Source organism: Bicyclus anynana, chromosome 26, assembly GCF_947172395.1.
Source record: "Bicyclus anynana chromosome 26, ilBicAnyn1.1, whole genome shotgun sequence".
Taxonomy (NCBI): Eukaryota; Metazoa; Arthropoda; class Insecta; order Lepidoptera; family Nymphalidae; genus Bicyclus; species Bicyclus anynana.
The window spans coordinates 5,396,494-5,410,971 of NC_069108.1; the positions used below are offsets into that span (position 1 = coordinate 5,396,494).

The window sequence follows — 14,478 nt, forward strand, 5'->3', positions numbered from 1 at the left end:
TCATTTGAAGTAAAACTTTTTTTTACGCACGTTTACCTTGTGTAGTAAGATTATGAGTGACTAGGTGACATCGCGCGGTTTCACCTGCGTGGTTCCCGTTCCCATAGGAATACGGAGATAATATATAGCCTATAGCCTTTCTCGATAAATGGGCTATCTAATACTTAAAGAATTTTCCAAGTCTGACCAGTAGTTCCTGAGATTATCGCGGTCAATCAAACAAACAAACAAAGTCTTCAGCTTTATAATATTAGTATAGAAGTATAGATTTACAAAAAAAATTGTAATGCGTGCTGCCATCTACAAGCACAGGGAAACAGTGTTTGTTATTCCAAACTTCCAGTAGATGGCGTTCTTAGATAACTTTGAAACAAACCCTTTTTCTACACTTCAATAACCTGTTGCGATGTAGTTACGCCTGAAGCATATAGATGGCTATTTATATTTTATTTTTGAGAGAAGTTTTACAGTGTTTTTTTTTTATTCTTTACAAGTTAGCCCTTGACTACAATCACACCTGATGGTAAGTGATGATGATCTAAGATGGAAGCGGGCTAACTTGTTATGAGGAGGATGAAAATCCATACCCCTTTCGGTTTCTACACGACATCGTATCGTATAGTGTGGTCTATAGAGATCTATATTAAATTTTTTACTGGTTATTATTGACGGGACAAAATAAAATATAACTTATGATACTTCCATAATTCAGTATAAACACTGTTTACAAAACAGGTAAGTAGCCTATTGTAATCCGGCGATGCGTGCTGCCATCTACAGGCGTAGTGAGGTTGTGGTTGTTATTGTAAACTACCAGTAGATGGCGTTCTTATAGAACATTGAAACAAACCCTTTTTGTACACATCAATAACCTGTTGCGATGTAGTTACGCCTGAAGCACATAGATGGCGCTTTGCATTTTATTTTCGAGAGAAGTTTTACAGTGTGGTCTATAGACTCGGTTTTTTTTTCTACGTCTCCAGTTACCCGGTGTACATGAAGGTGTTGCTGCGCGGCCTCGAGCTGTGGTACTCGGAGCCGGCGGTGAGCACGCCGGTGCTGAAGCTGACGGCCGAGCTGGCGCAGAACCGCAACCAGCGGCTGCAGTTCGACGTCAGCTCGCCCAACGGCATCCTGCTGTTCAGGGAGCTGTCCAACACCATCTGCGCTTACGGTGCGTGACGTCACGGGTGTAGCTTGCCAACTTCGTGACACTCCCGATGGTCCGCGCTGGCCCCGCGCGTCTCTCTTCCCCGCATGCACGATTTCACACCCGCGCAGTTTTTCCCCCCGTCTCCCGCATATCATAGGAGTGTCCATCAACGAACTTGCCAGACTTTAGCAGCGACAGTGAGTGTGTTCATTGTTGGACATCGGCAATCGGGCTCTGCTTGCTTTCAAAGTTTCAGAGAGGCTTATGAGCCCATATTTTCATCTCATGAATTTTCATCTAATTACGATAAAAGATTTTTAATAGATTTTGACATTCTATAATCTTATTTATTTTGCAAATATCCAGTCAATCTTTGCTTTTTATGTATAAATTAGTTTTTGACCTTATTTATCTGAATGTATCATAAAAAGCAATATATTCAAACCTAGTCATCATCATTCCCATTGTCCTAATTTATGGCCAATTTTCAGCTCTGTATTGTTTGTTACATTTGGGCCCGAGTATGAAAACTGGGTTTCTTCTTTACATTTAATTAAAAAAAGACATATAAATGAAAATGGTCAAATTGTTGCAGGCAGCAGAAACCTGACCATAGACGTGAACAAGAAGCAAATGTACACGATGAAGTTGAAGGGCATATCGCTCTGCTTCTCCATACTGAAGGCCGCGCTCTGCGGGAACTACGCCAACTTCGGGGTCTTCAGGTAACGTTTCCACTGTGGGGACTCCAAGGGGTCAATGTTGACCCGTAGGCCTAAGAATTACTAATAGATAGTTTTCAAGTTATCCAAGTAAATAGACCATCCCCCCCCTCCCCCTTTTCTCCGAAACTACAAAACCTAAAAGTTTTATACTTGAAGATTTCTGGAAAATTTTTGAATACGAAGATCACTTCTGGGGGGCAAGATGAAAATTAAAAAAAAAAAACTTGTTTTAAACTGCATCGTGTGATACATCAAACAATTGGCAAGAGGATCGTAAATATATATTTTTTACAATTTTGAAATAAATAGTTTTCAAGTCATCCAAGAAAATATACCATTCATGGATGAGTAGGGACTCCCTAACTTACTTCTACCCTTCCCCACCAAACCCCTACCCTACCCTACCCCTAACCTACTCCTACCCTACCCCCACCAAACCCCTACCCTAACCTACTCCTACCCTATCCCCACCAAACCCCTACCCTCACTAAACCCCTACCCCTAACCTACTCCTACCCTACCCCTACCCTACCCATACTATAACAATTACCATAATTTGATTGATTACGCAAATATAGATTTCATTGAAAATTGACTTCACGAGTGCTCCTTAATTTTCCTGATTTATGGCCAATTTTCAATTCTATTTCATTCATATAATATGGGGCCCAAGTTTGTATGGACTAGGAACAATAATGGTTGTCTAAAAGGATGGCATACTTGCAGGTATGCGCGCTACCACCATAGACTGCATCACTTACCATCAGGTGAGATAGCAGTCCAGCGCTTTTTTGTCTTTGGTAGACTTTTAATTGGTCGTTCTACTATGTCCGCCTGTTTCAGATTGTATGGAGACGAGACTTTGGACAACGCTCTCAACATGTTCGTCAAATTGCTGCTCAGTATACCTCAAGGAGACTTGTTGGTAAGCGATAATAATAATAAAAATGGTATATTAAAAAAATATTAAAAAAAAATTAAAAAAAAAATAATACATGAAAGAGAAACTTAAAAATTAGTAGCGGTTAGCAGCGCCATCTCTCGTGTCGGATTTGCTTTACTTAGAGATGATGACAGTTTTTTAAATTGTGTATTAATTAGGAGTATGCTAATAGTAAAGCAATTTTGTATATTAAAAAAATATTAAAAAAAAATATAATACATGAAAGAGAAACTTAAAAATTAGTAGCGATTAGCAGCGCCATCTCTCGTGTCGGATTTGCTTTACTTACATTTTGGATTTGATGACAGTTTTTTAAATTGTATCTTCTAATATATAAAATTCTCGTGTCGCGGTGTTCAAACTTGAATTCCTCCGAAACGGCTCGACCGATTTTGATGAAATTTTTTGTGCATATTCAGTAGGTCTGAGAATCGGCCAACATCTATTTTTCAAACCCCTAAATCCTAGGATAGGGTAGTGGTAGGGTAGGGGTATGGTATAGGGATAGGGTAGGGGTAGGGTAGCGGTAGGGTGGGGGTAGGGTAGGGGTAGGGTAGGGTAGTGGTAGGGTAGGTTTATGGTATAGGGATAGGGTAGGGGTAGGGTAGTTGTAGGGTAGGGTAGGGTAGGGTAGGGGTAGAGTAGAGGTAGGGTAGGGGTAGGGTAGGGGTAGGGGTAGGAGTATGGTAGTGTAAGGTAGGGATAGGGAAGAAGTGCAAATAAATAAATTAATAAGTCAAAGCGAAGCTTGAGCGAGTCCGCTAGTATATATATATATATATATATATTTTTATTCTTTACAAGTTAGCCCTTGACTACAATCTCACCTGATGGTAAGTGATGATGCAGTCTAAGATGGAAGCGGGCTAACTTGTTTGGAGGAGGATGAAAATACCACACTACTTTCGGTTTCTACACGACATCGTAACGGAACGCTGAATCGCTTGGCGGCACGTCTTTGTCGGTAGGTTGGTAACTAGCCACGGCCGAACTCTCCCACTAGCCAAAAATGTAGGAGTATGCTAATAGTAAAGCAATTTCGTAAAAGTAACAGGGTATCTGCAATCATTACTTTCGGAGCTACAGGGAGTTAAAGGGTCAGATTTGCGGCGCTGCCGCGGATCCCTGAAAAACGACCCATACAAAATGGTATGATTTAATGACGTCGTAGGTCTTAATGATCGTTAGATTTGTATCGGCGGTCAAACAAAATTACTAATATCTTTGTTATTTGTGCGTTTATTTTTATAATTCAATAATTAATAATAATAATAAAAAATGTCACATTTCATGTAAGGAAGCTAAAACTATATGAATTTTCATCTAATTACGATAAAAAAATTTTAATAGATTTTGAAATTTTATAATCTTATTTATTTTGCAATTAGATTCGCGACTCGATGACCTATGACTTTACTTCTTTTTCGATGACTTTGGTTGTTCTGCGGATCTCCGCTTTTGAATGCCTAATCTGTAAAACTAATTGTTTATTTATTTAGTTTAATTTGACTGTAACTTTGACTTGGTAACTTTTCCAGGATTATCCGAAACTATCACAAAACTACTACGTACTGCTGGAGAGGCTCGCACAAGACCACATGCCGTACGTTGCGTCCCTGCAAGCCGACGCCACACTCTACATACTGTCTTCGATATCCGAGGGGCTGACTGCTTTGGGTGAGTATTTTGTTACTAGTTCCTATATTATGGTGGTGGTATGTGGTAATAACATCAATTATTTATGTTATTGTAGAGAGGTATCAGTTTTAGTATAAATAAGAAGGTATTTGATGACTTGTGCTCAGTTGTTTGTTAGGCAGCGTAGACACCGTAACGCTGCCAGTCGCGTTAGTGATTTTGCCTCTATTATGGTGGTGTAACATCAATTATTTATGTTAATGTAGAGGGGAGTTATCAGTTTTAGTATAAATAAGAAGGTATTTGATGACTTGAGCTCAGCTGTTTGTTAGGCAGCGTAGACACCGTAACGCTGCCAGTCGCGTTAGTGATTTTGCCTCTGTTATGGTGGTGTAACATCAATTATTTATGTTAATCTAGAGGGGAGATATCTGTTTTAGTATAAATAAGAAGGTATTTGATAACTTGAGCTCAGTTGTTTGTTAGGCAGCGTAGACACCGTAACGCTGCCAGTCGCGTTAGTGATTTTGTGCAATAATGTTTTGTGTTGTAGTTACTTTTTATTATAAATTGTTTAGTGTGGGCATGGAGAACATGTCGGGCTGGGAAGGTTAGTGTCGATGGATTCTAAAGGGATCCCTTAAACCTACACTCAAGGTCACAAGTCCTGGGACCTGCTCGAGGTGTTTCCTCTACCACAAATGGTAAAACCACTGTCGCTGCTACACGTCACGTTACAATTAGTGAAAAACTTAAAGTAAAAGTTACGACAGCTCCAAATGTAAATAATAATATGTAATCTTTAGATCAGACTAAAATAGAATAGAATAAAATATCTTTATTTGTCCACTCACAAGTAATAAAATAAAAATAAACAAACAGAACATACAATACATACATCTGGTCGTGGACAAAAAAGGTATCCACCTCAGCTCGACGCCACAGCGAGCTGTGTGAAAATCAGATCTCTCTGTGGGCATTAGTTTTTCTTTGTACAATTTTTATTAAAATTATATGGTTTTAAGTTAAATAATGCGTGCGTGCGTACGTTAGTGCGTGCGTGTGTGCGTGCGGTAGTGCTTGCGTGAGTGCGTTCGTGCGTTAGTGCGTGCTTGCGTGCGTGTGTGCGTGCGTGCATGCGTTCGTGCTTGCGTGCGTGTGTGCGTGCGGTAGTGCTTGCGTGAGTGCGTTCGTGCGTTAGTGCGTGCTTGCGTGTGTGCGTGCGTGACGTCATAACCTTGTTGCGTATGCAAACGACCATAAGTTGATAATTGTGTTTGTTTCAGACACGAGCGTATGTACGGGATGCTGCGCCACGTTGGATCACATAGTCACGTTCCTATTCAAGCAGCTTGTACAAAAATGTAAGTTACTGTTTTTTTTTTAAATATTGAGTTATTAAAGATAAGCTTAAGCTAGCTATTTTCGTGTGTACACTTTGGTTACATTAAATATTAAGCTGTTGATGGTTTTCTATGCTGCTCCAATGTTTCTTTTTGAAGGGAAACTTCTTGGATGCTTCTAAGGATGCTTGACTACTTGAGGAGTAATCATGCCTGATGGAACGCAATAATGAGGTCTTATGTGGAGCACGCTTGCCTAGATGTGTATAGATATATAGATGTCTATTCACTCTTGCCTCGAAAGTGCACAAATTGTACATGTCAAGAACCTGTTGCGATGCAGTTATGCCTAATAACTAAACGCCATCTATGAGGATGGCGTTTAAGATAAGATAAAAGATAAATATACTTTATTTGCACACCACAAAGACAAAAACAAGTGAAATAAAAAACAAATTAGGAAGAGATCAGCATACAAAAGGCGGCCTTATCGCTAAGTAGCGATTTCTTCCAGGCAACCTTCGGTTTAGGAAAACTTAAGGACATCAGCAGGTGGCGTAAAACAAAAATAACCATAGTATTAGTAATACACATACATACAAATAATTTACATCCTAATACATAAACAATATTACACAAATACCTACAATAATGAATAAAATACATATCAAAATATACTAATAAATACATTATATTGAAGAGAAATAATATATACAGATCGTCTTTACTGCATCAGATAATGAGTCTTTACGGCATTTTTAAAAATGTCCAGTGTCTTTGATTGCCGTATGTTCAAAGGGAGAGCATTCCATAACTTAACGTTAGGCGTTTATTTATTTTTTAAAGAAGTTTTACTTCAGTTGTGTGATATACATCTATTTAAACCATACGTTTATTATAGTCGTTTATATACATTTCACATTAATATTATAAAGGCGAAAGTTTGTGTGTAAGTATGTTTGTTCCCTTTTTTACGCTGCGGCTACTGAAGCGATTTGGCTGAAATTTGGAATGGAAATAGATTTTATTGTGGAATAACACATAGACAACGTTTCATACCGCAAAAATAGTTGTTCCCGAGGGATTTGTGAAAAACTGAATTCCATGGATGAAGTCGCAGGCGCCCGCTAGTTTTATATATATATATAAAAAAACTAGAAGAACATTAGAAGGCTCAAAATGGAGCGATCTATGCTTGGAGTTTCTCTGCGTGATCGAAAATGAGGAGATCCGCAGACGAACCAAAGTCACCGACATAGCTCAGCGAGTCGCGAAGCTGAAGTGGCAATGGGCAGGCCACATAATTCGAAGAGCCGATGGACGTTGGGGTCCCAAGGTGTTGGAATGGTGACCCCGCACCGGAAAACGCAGTGTTGGTCGACCCCCCACTACGTGGACAGAGGGCATCAAGCGGATTGCAGGAAACCGCTGGACGCTGGGGCTCGAGATCGTTATGCTTGGAGGTCCATGCAAGAGGCCTATGTCCAGCAGTGGACGTCCATCGGCTGAAATGATGATATATATATATATATATATGTAAAAAAAAACCTCTTTAATATGATTTCTTTTTGGTAATTTACTTTTTTTTTTCATGACATTGTCACATTTTAAATATTCGATATATATTATTGACTTAACAGCAAAACATTAAAATTTTTATTAAAATATAAAGTAAATGTAAATAATGGCTTTGAATGTTGTTTTTATATTTTATTTATATGTAAGATTTAGTTTAGTATTTAATTTAATTATTGAATGTAAAACTTAATATTGTAAATAACAATTATATTTTATTTATAGAAACACAAACAAGCTTTTATTACTATCAATCTACTATCACATTCATATGAAATAATTATCATTATATATATTTTTTTTTTTAAATTCCAGCAAGTAATAAGGTGCCGAACCCACGCCAGCCGATACCAGAGACCAGCAACATGTTCGTCGAGGTACTGCAGAGGCGGCCGGAGATCATGCAGCAGCTGCTGGCCACGGTCAGTGGTAGAGCGTTTGTGACGTAGTTCGCAGGGGGAAGTACTACCACCATCATTTCTGCCGCCATTTTTTTTTTATTTGGGTTAATAAACAGTAAATGATAAGATTAAAATTAAAAAAAAATTACTGTCATTAAAAGTAAATGGTTAACCTACACCGTTAACCACTGATTAATTGATATACAAGAAAAGTGAAATATTGAAAGTGAAGTGACATTGAAAGATTAAGCTATGTTTACATTAGATTCTTAAATTTTTTGTGACAATAGGGATGATGACAGTTTTTTAAATTGTATATAAATTAAGAGTACGCTAATAGTAAAGCAATTTTGTAAAAGTAACAGGGTATCTGCGATCATTACTTTCGGAGCTACAGGGATTTAAAGGGTCAGATTTGCGGCGCTGCCGCGGATCCCTGAAAATACGCCCCATACAAAATGGTACGAACTAATGACGTCGTAGGCAATGTAACGATCGTTAGATTTGTATGCGCGTTCAAACAAAATTACTAATATCTTTGTTATTTGTGCGTTTATGTTTACAGTTCATATATTAAAAAATGTCACATTTAATGTAAGGAAGCTAAAACTGTATGAATTTTCATCTAATTACGATAAAATATTTTTAGTAGATTTTGAAATTTTATAATCTTATTTATTTTGCAAATATCCGGTCAATCATTGCTTTTTATGTATAAATTAGTTAACATTGACCTTATTTACCCGAATGTATCATAAAAATCAATATATTCAAACCTAGTCATCATCCCCATTGTTTTTTGAATTTACTTGGACGAAATATAGAATTAGTCCAGTATCCGGGGAGCGTTTTTACAATTGATTACTATTTTTACAATTTTGGCTTTGGCTGCGGCTAGTTACCACCCTACCGGCACAGACGTACCACCAAGTGATTTTGCGTTCCGGTACGATGTCGTGTAGGAAACGACAGGGGTGTGGATTTTATCCCCCTCCTAATAAGTTAGCCCGCTTCTTAGATTGCATCATCACTTACCAAGAGCTAACTCGTAAGGAATAATAAAAAAAAAAATTCCGCCATATAGAATTAGCCCAGGATCCATGGGGCGTTTTTACAATTGATTACTATCAAGTTAATTTGATGAGACAACTTTTGTATTTACGAGAATTTTTATGCTGATGCTGGTAGCTAACTGGGTTACTAGTGTGACGTGATGGGAAGCAGCGACAGTGATTGTACCATTACTTTGTAGTAGAGGAAACAGATGGAGCAGTTACGAGTACTTGTGTAATCACTAACGCGATTAGCAGCGTGACGGTGTTCACGCTGCCTTACAAACAACTGAGCTCAATTCATCAAATACCCTCTTATTTATACCATCACAATAATATGATTAACTAATGTTACCATCCGTAATGGAGGAACTCGCGTGGTTCCCGTTCCCGTAGGAATACGGGGTTAATATATAGCCTATAGCCTTCCTCGATAAATGGGCTATCTAACACTGAAAGAATTTTTTAAATCGGACCAGTAGTTCCTGAGATTAGCGTGTTCAATTAAACAAACTAACAAACTCTTCAGTTTTATAATATTAGTATAGATAGGTCCGCAAGTGAAAATGTCGTGTTTCCAGGTGCTGAACCTGATAATGTTCGAGGAGTGCTGCAACCAGTGGTCCATGTCGCGGCCGCTGCTGGGGCTGGTGCTGCTCAACGAGGAGCACTTCGCCCGCCTGCGCGCCGACATGATCGCGCAGCAGCCGCGCGACAAGCAGCCGCAGCTGGCGCAGTGGTTCACCGGCCTCATGGCGGGCATCGAGCGGAACCTGCTCACCAAGAACAGGGACAGGTGAGCGAGCGCCTCCCGCGGTCACCGGACCCTGACACCGGCACCCGCCGACAAGCAGCCGCAGCTGGCGCAGTGGTTCACCGGCCTCATGGCGGGCATCGAGCGGAACCTGCTCACCAAGAACAGGGACAGGTGAGCGAGCGCCTCCCGCGGTCACCGGACCCTGACACCGGCACCCGCCGACAAGCAGCCGCAGCTGGCGCAGTGGTTCACCGGCCTCATGGCGGGCATCGAGCGGAACCTGCTCACCAAGAACAGGGACAGGTGAGCGAGCGCCTCCCGCGGTCACCGGACCCTGACACCGGCACCCGCCGACAAGCAGCCGCAGCTGGCGCAGTGGTTCACCGGCCTCATGGCGGGCATCGAGCGGAACCTGCTCACCAAGAACAGGGACAGGTGAGCGAGCGCCTCCCGCGGTCACCGGACCCTGACACCGGCACCCGCCGACAAGCAGCCGCAGCTGGCGCAGTGGTTCACCGGCCTCATGGCGGGCATCGAGCGGAACCTGCTCACCAAGAACAGGGACAGGTGAGGGATACGCTAATAGTAAAGCAATTTTGTAAAAGTAACAGGGTATCTGCGATCATTACTTTCGGAGCTACAGGGATTTATAGGGTCAGATTTGCGGCGCTGCCGCGGATCCCTGAAAAACGCCCCATACACAATGGCACGATTTAATGACGTCGTAGGTAATGTAATGATCGTTAGATTTGTATGTGCGTTCAAACAAAATTACTAATGTCTTTGTTATTTTTGCGTTTATGTGTATAGTTAATGTAATAAAAAATGTCACATTTAATGTAAGGAAGCTAAAACTGTATGAATTTTCATCTAATTACGATAAAAGATTTTTAATAGATTTTGAAATTTTATAATCTTATTTATTTCGCAAATATCCAGACAATCTTTCCTTTTTATGTATAAATTAGTTAACATTGACCTTATTTACCCGAATGTATCATAAAAATCAATATATTCAAACCTAGTCATCATCCCCATTACTTCGCCCCGGATTATGTTATATATTTAATATATATAAAGTTGCTTAGGATAAGTTGCTTGGAGGCCGTTGGATCAGCTTCCACCTTCACACAGGAAGTAAAACTATATTAAATTGTAATGTTGTCATAAATTGTAATTATAATATGATTGTATGATTTTTTTTTAAAAAAAAGAGCAACTGTTGAGTTTCTTGCCGGTATCTTCTCAGCAGAACCTGCCTTCCGAACCGGTGGTAGAATCTTTACAAATAGTCAACTGACGTGTCAAAAGTGCTTGTATACTGAGCCTACTTGAAATAAATGATTTTTTGATTTTTTTTTGATATTGTTCTCTATTGCAGGTTCACACAAAACCTGTCCATGTTCCGACGGGACATCAACGACCTGCTCAAGGGCAGCCCGGGCTACTCCAGCAACGTCAACGACATGATGACGTCATAACCGACACAGCCGCGCTGAGTCACTCACACACACACACACACACACACACACTATGTCTGTGACGTAAGATATTATGTTCCCGTTAGTTTTAATATGTGGCTGTATGATTTGAGCAATTTAAGACGTAGCTCTTGCGTATAAACACCCCCCGAGTCAGATGAAATCGGTCGCAATCTCAGACCAACTATAGAAGGACCTGTATCGCACTCACAGTCACGAACAAAACTGTCTGTCATTTTCTGAAGAAAACGAGCTTAGATTTGTGTTTTATACTAAAGTACGTTTTTTGCCCGTTTTTTACACAACTCGATTGCACAAAAAGGTATTTTTACGGAGCTCTTTAACCGACGAACACGATTACAACTATTAAAGATCGATTCTATAGGGACAGTTTTTGTAATCACATTAGATCGTTGATCATATACTTTGACAGAAAAGTAATGTCTAGCGAGGCAGGTCCTATATAATTGGTCTGAGGTTGCAATATTTATGCAATGCAAGATTTTAGGTATCACCGGTTACGTAGGAGCGCGGCGGTGGTGCATCACCCCGCATTTAGCGTACGTTATGTAGAGACTCCTACAAGGAGAGATTAGGCGTAAAACCAAAATGGAAACATACTCCGTCGACTCTGGGCTGCTCTAAAAATCTATCTATTTACGCGTCTATTTACAAAAATGTAATTTTTTTGGCCAAGAAAATTTTTGCCCTGCTCATGATTTTGATCAATTTTCAGGGTCCTCGACCAATGCTACGGAACCAACAAATTTAAAATTCACAGTCTCTGTCACATGATGTGTTTTATTTTCGCTGATGTGTCTATCTTGGTATGAGACTGCATTATTCTCGGGTTTGTTATACATTGGGTTTGGAATATAGTCTCGCTTTTGTAAGTCTCGCAGTCTCGGGATTGTAATATAGTCTCGGGTTTGGTGTACATTCTCTGGTTTGTGATATAGTGTGGGTTTTGTAATACAGTCTCGGAGTTGTAATACATTCTTAGTTTGGGAATATAGTCCCTGTTGTGTAATACAATCTCAGGCTTGTTAAATTATTCTCGGGTTTGTGATACAGTCTCGAGATTATAATATAGTCTCGGTTTTGTGATACAGACTCGGGTTAGTAAAAAGTCTCGGGTTTGTAATATAGACTCAGATTTGTAATACATTCTTGGACTTGTAAAACAGTCTCGGGTTTGTAATATAGTCTGGATTGTAATATAGTCTGGATTGTAATATCGTCTGTATTGTAATATAGTCTGTATTGTAATATAGTCTGGATTGCAATATAGTCTGGATTGCAATATAGTCTGGATTGTAATATAGTCTGTATTGTAATATAGTCTGGATTATAATATAGTCTGGATTGTAGTATAGTCTGTATTGTAATATAGTCTGGATTTTAAGTAGTCTCGGGGGTTGAAAACGAGAATTTAAACTCATCATGCGTACGTAGCTTTTCAGAATGCATGTAAAGAAATCTTTATATTGATGAAATTCCAATATTATAGACTAAAGTTACACAAAATGTCTGTTTGTTTATTATAAATATTATGTCGACTCTAGGATTAAGTATGTTTATTTTGAATTCCTATTACAAGGTAATGACTGTTATTTTTTTTAATTGTAAGAAATTTTTTTAGAAACTAAATTGTGAATTACGCTATTAGAAATCGTTAATAAAAAGTCATAAGCAAGCATTTTTTTCTGTTTTTTTTTAAGGCATTAGAGCCTTTTCTGGACAAAATATTATAATTTTGCACTATTTATAATTAATATTAAAATTAAATTAATTATTGTTAAAATTAAATGAAAAAATTAAAAAATAATAGTGTTTTAAAGTTCTGTGTACACAAAGTAAAGTTTAAAAAAATATATTATATAATGATTTTGTTTCTCTTTATAGATGATACAAATAATGTTTATTATTTTCTTATGGTGGCATTATATATATAAGTATTTAGTATGTAATATGTAAGTGACAATTAGTTTTGATGTTATTTGCTTGTACGTTGGGGCCATGGGATTTTACAAACTTTTTCTTCCGGTTGGAGGCTTCGGCCGTGGCTAGTTACCACCCTCCCGATAAAAACGTACCGCCAAGCGATTTAGCGTCCCTGTACAATGTCGTGTAGAAACCGAAATGGGTGTGGATTTTCATCCTCTTAACAAGTTAGCCCGATTTCATCTTAGATTGCATCATCACTTTCCATCAGGTGAGATTGTAGACAAGGGCTAACTTGTAAAGAATAAAGTTATCTTTTTCAATATCTATCATATTTAGCTGTGGAACATATAAGAAAACTGGAGGGTAATAAAAAAATAAATACACACAGATTAACAAATTAACTTGAAATTTGTTTAAAAAACTAAAAAAAACGGTCTTCTAGCACGCACAAAAAATTACAATTGGATTTAGGTCACGTGATAATTTGTTTCATATTCCTGACAGCAAATCATAATATGGGTATTCATTTAATACCCATATTATGGGGGTGCATTTCAAATAGCCAATCCGCTGTCTTGGATGTCCGCCATGTTGGACTTAAGTCACGTGACGTTTTTTTTCGTATTAGCAAACCCTTTCATTTGATACCCATATCATGGGGGTGCATTTCAAATAGCCAATCCGCTGTCTTGGATGTCCGCCATGTTGGATTTAAGTCACGTGACGTATTTTTTTCGTATTCCTGTCAGCAAATCCTTTCATTTGATACCCATATCATGGGGGTGGATTTCTATTACTCCACCATCTTGGGGAGGCCGCCATATTGTATTTGTAATGACGTTTCTTACTAAAGTAATTTACTTTTTAAGTAAAAAAGATGTCCGAAATTGAGCCTACTTTTTAGAACGATACAGAAATGAAAAATGTACTTTTTTCAAAGAAGGAAAGAGAATGTTTTCCGAGCAAGTTAAAATTAAAGTTTTATATTATTTAACATTTAACACTAGGCTGAGAGCCGTGATAGCATAGTGGACAGGACCTCTGCCTCCGATTCTGGAGGGTGTGGGTTCGAAACCGGCCCGGGTCATGCACTTTCAACTTTTCAGTTGTGTGCATTTAAAAAAAATAAATATCACATGTCTCAAACGATGAAGGAAAACATCGTGAGGAAACCTGCATACCTGAGAATTTTTATAATTCTCTGCGTGTGTAAAGTCTGCCAATCCGCATTGGGCCAGCGTGGTGGACTATTGGCCTAACCCCTCTCATTCTGAGAAGAGATTCGAGCTCAGCAGTGAGCCGAATATGGGTTGATAACGTAACACTAGGCTGTCTCTACTCTTTTCTTTTTTGACGGCCTCCGTGGCGCATTGGACTTACAAGACGGAAGTCCTGGGTTCGATCCCTGGCTGAATTGAGGTCTGGCTGGTGGGAGGCTTTGGCCGTGGCTAGTTACCACCCTA

General features: G+C 39.0%; 1 protein-coding gene across 1 annotated transcript in view; it reads left to right on the forward strand.

Moving 5' to 3' along the window:
• The window catches only part of LOC112053453 (exportin-7-A), a 43,352-nt gene extending 30,583 nt beyond the window's left edge, over nt 1-12,769 (forward strand). The window contains exons 17-24 of the mRNA XM_024092861.2: nt 984-1,174; nt 1,749-1,878; nt 2,722-2,803; nt 4,360-4,498; nt 5,746-5,823; nt 7,693-7,799; nt 9,412-9,626; nt 10,969-12,769. Coding sequence (XP_023948629.1) covers nt 984-1,174; nt 1,749-1,878; nt 2,722-2,803; nt 4,360-4,498; nt 5,746-5,823; nt 7,693-7,799; nt 9,412-9,626; nt 10,969-11,068 — 1,042 coding nt within the window. The 3' untranslated portion in view covers nt 11,069-12,769. The remainder of the gene's footprint in view (nt 1-983; nt 1,175-1,748; nt 1,879-2,721; nt 2,804-4,359; nt 4,499-5,745; nt 5,824-7,692; nt 7,800-9,411; nt 9,627-10,968) is intronic.
• The last annotated feature ends 1,709 nt before the right edge of the window (nt 12,770-14,478 follow it).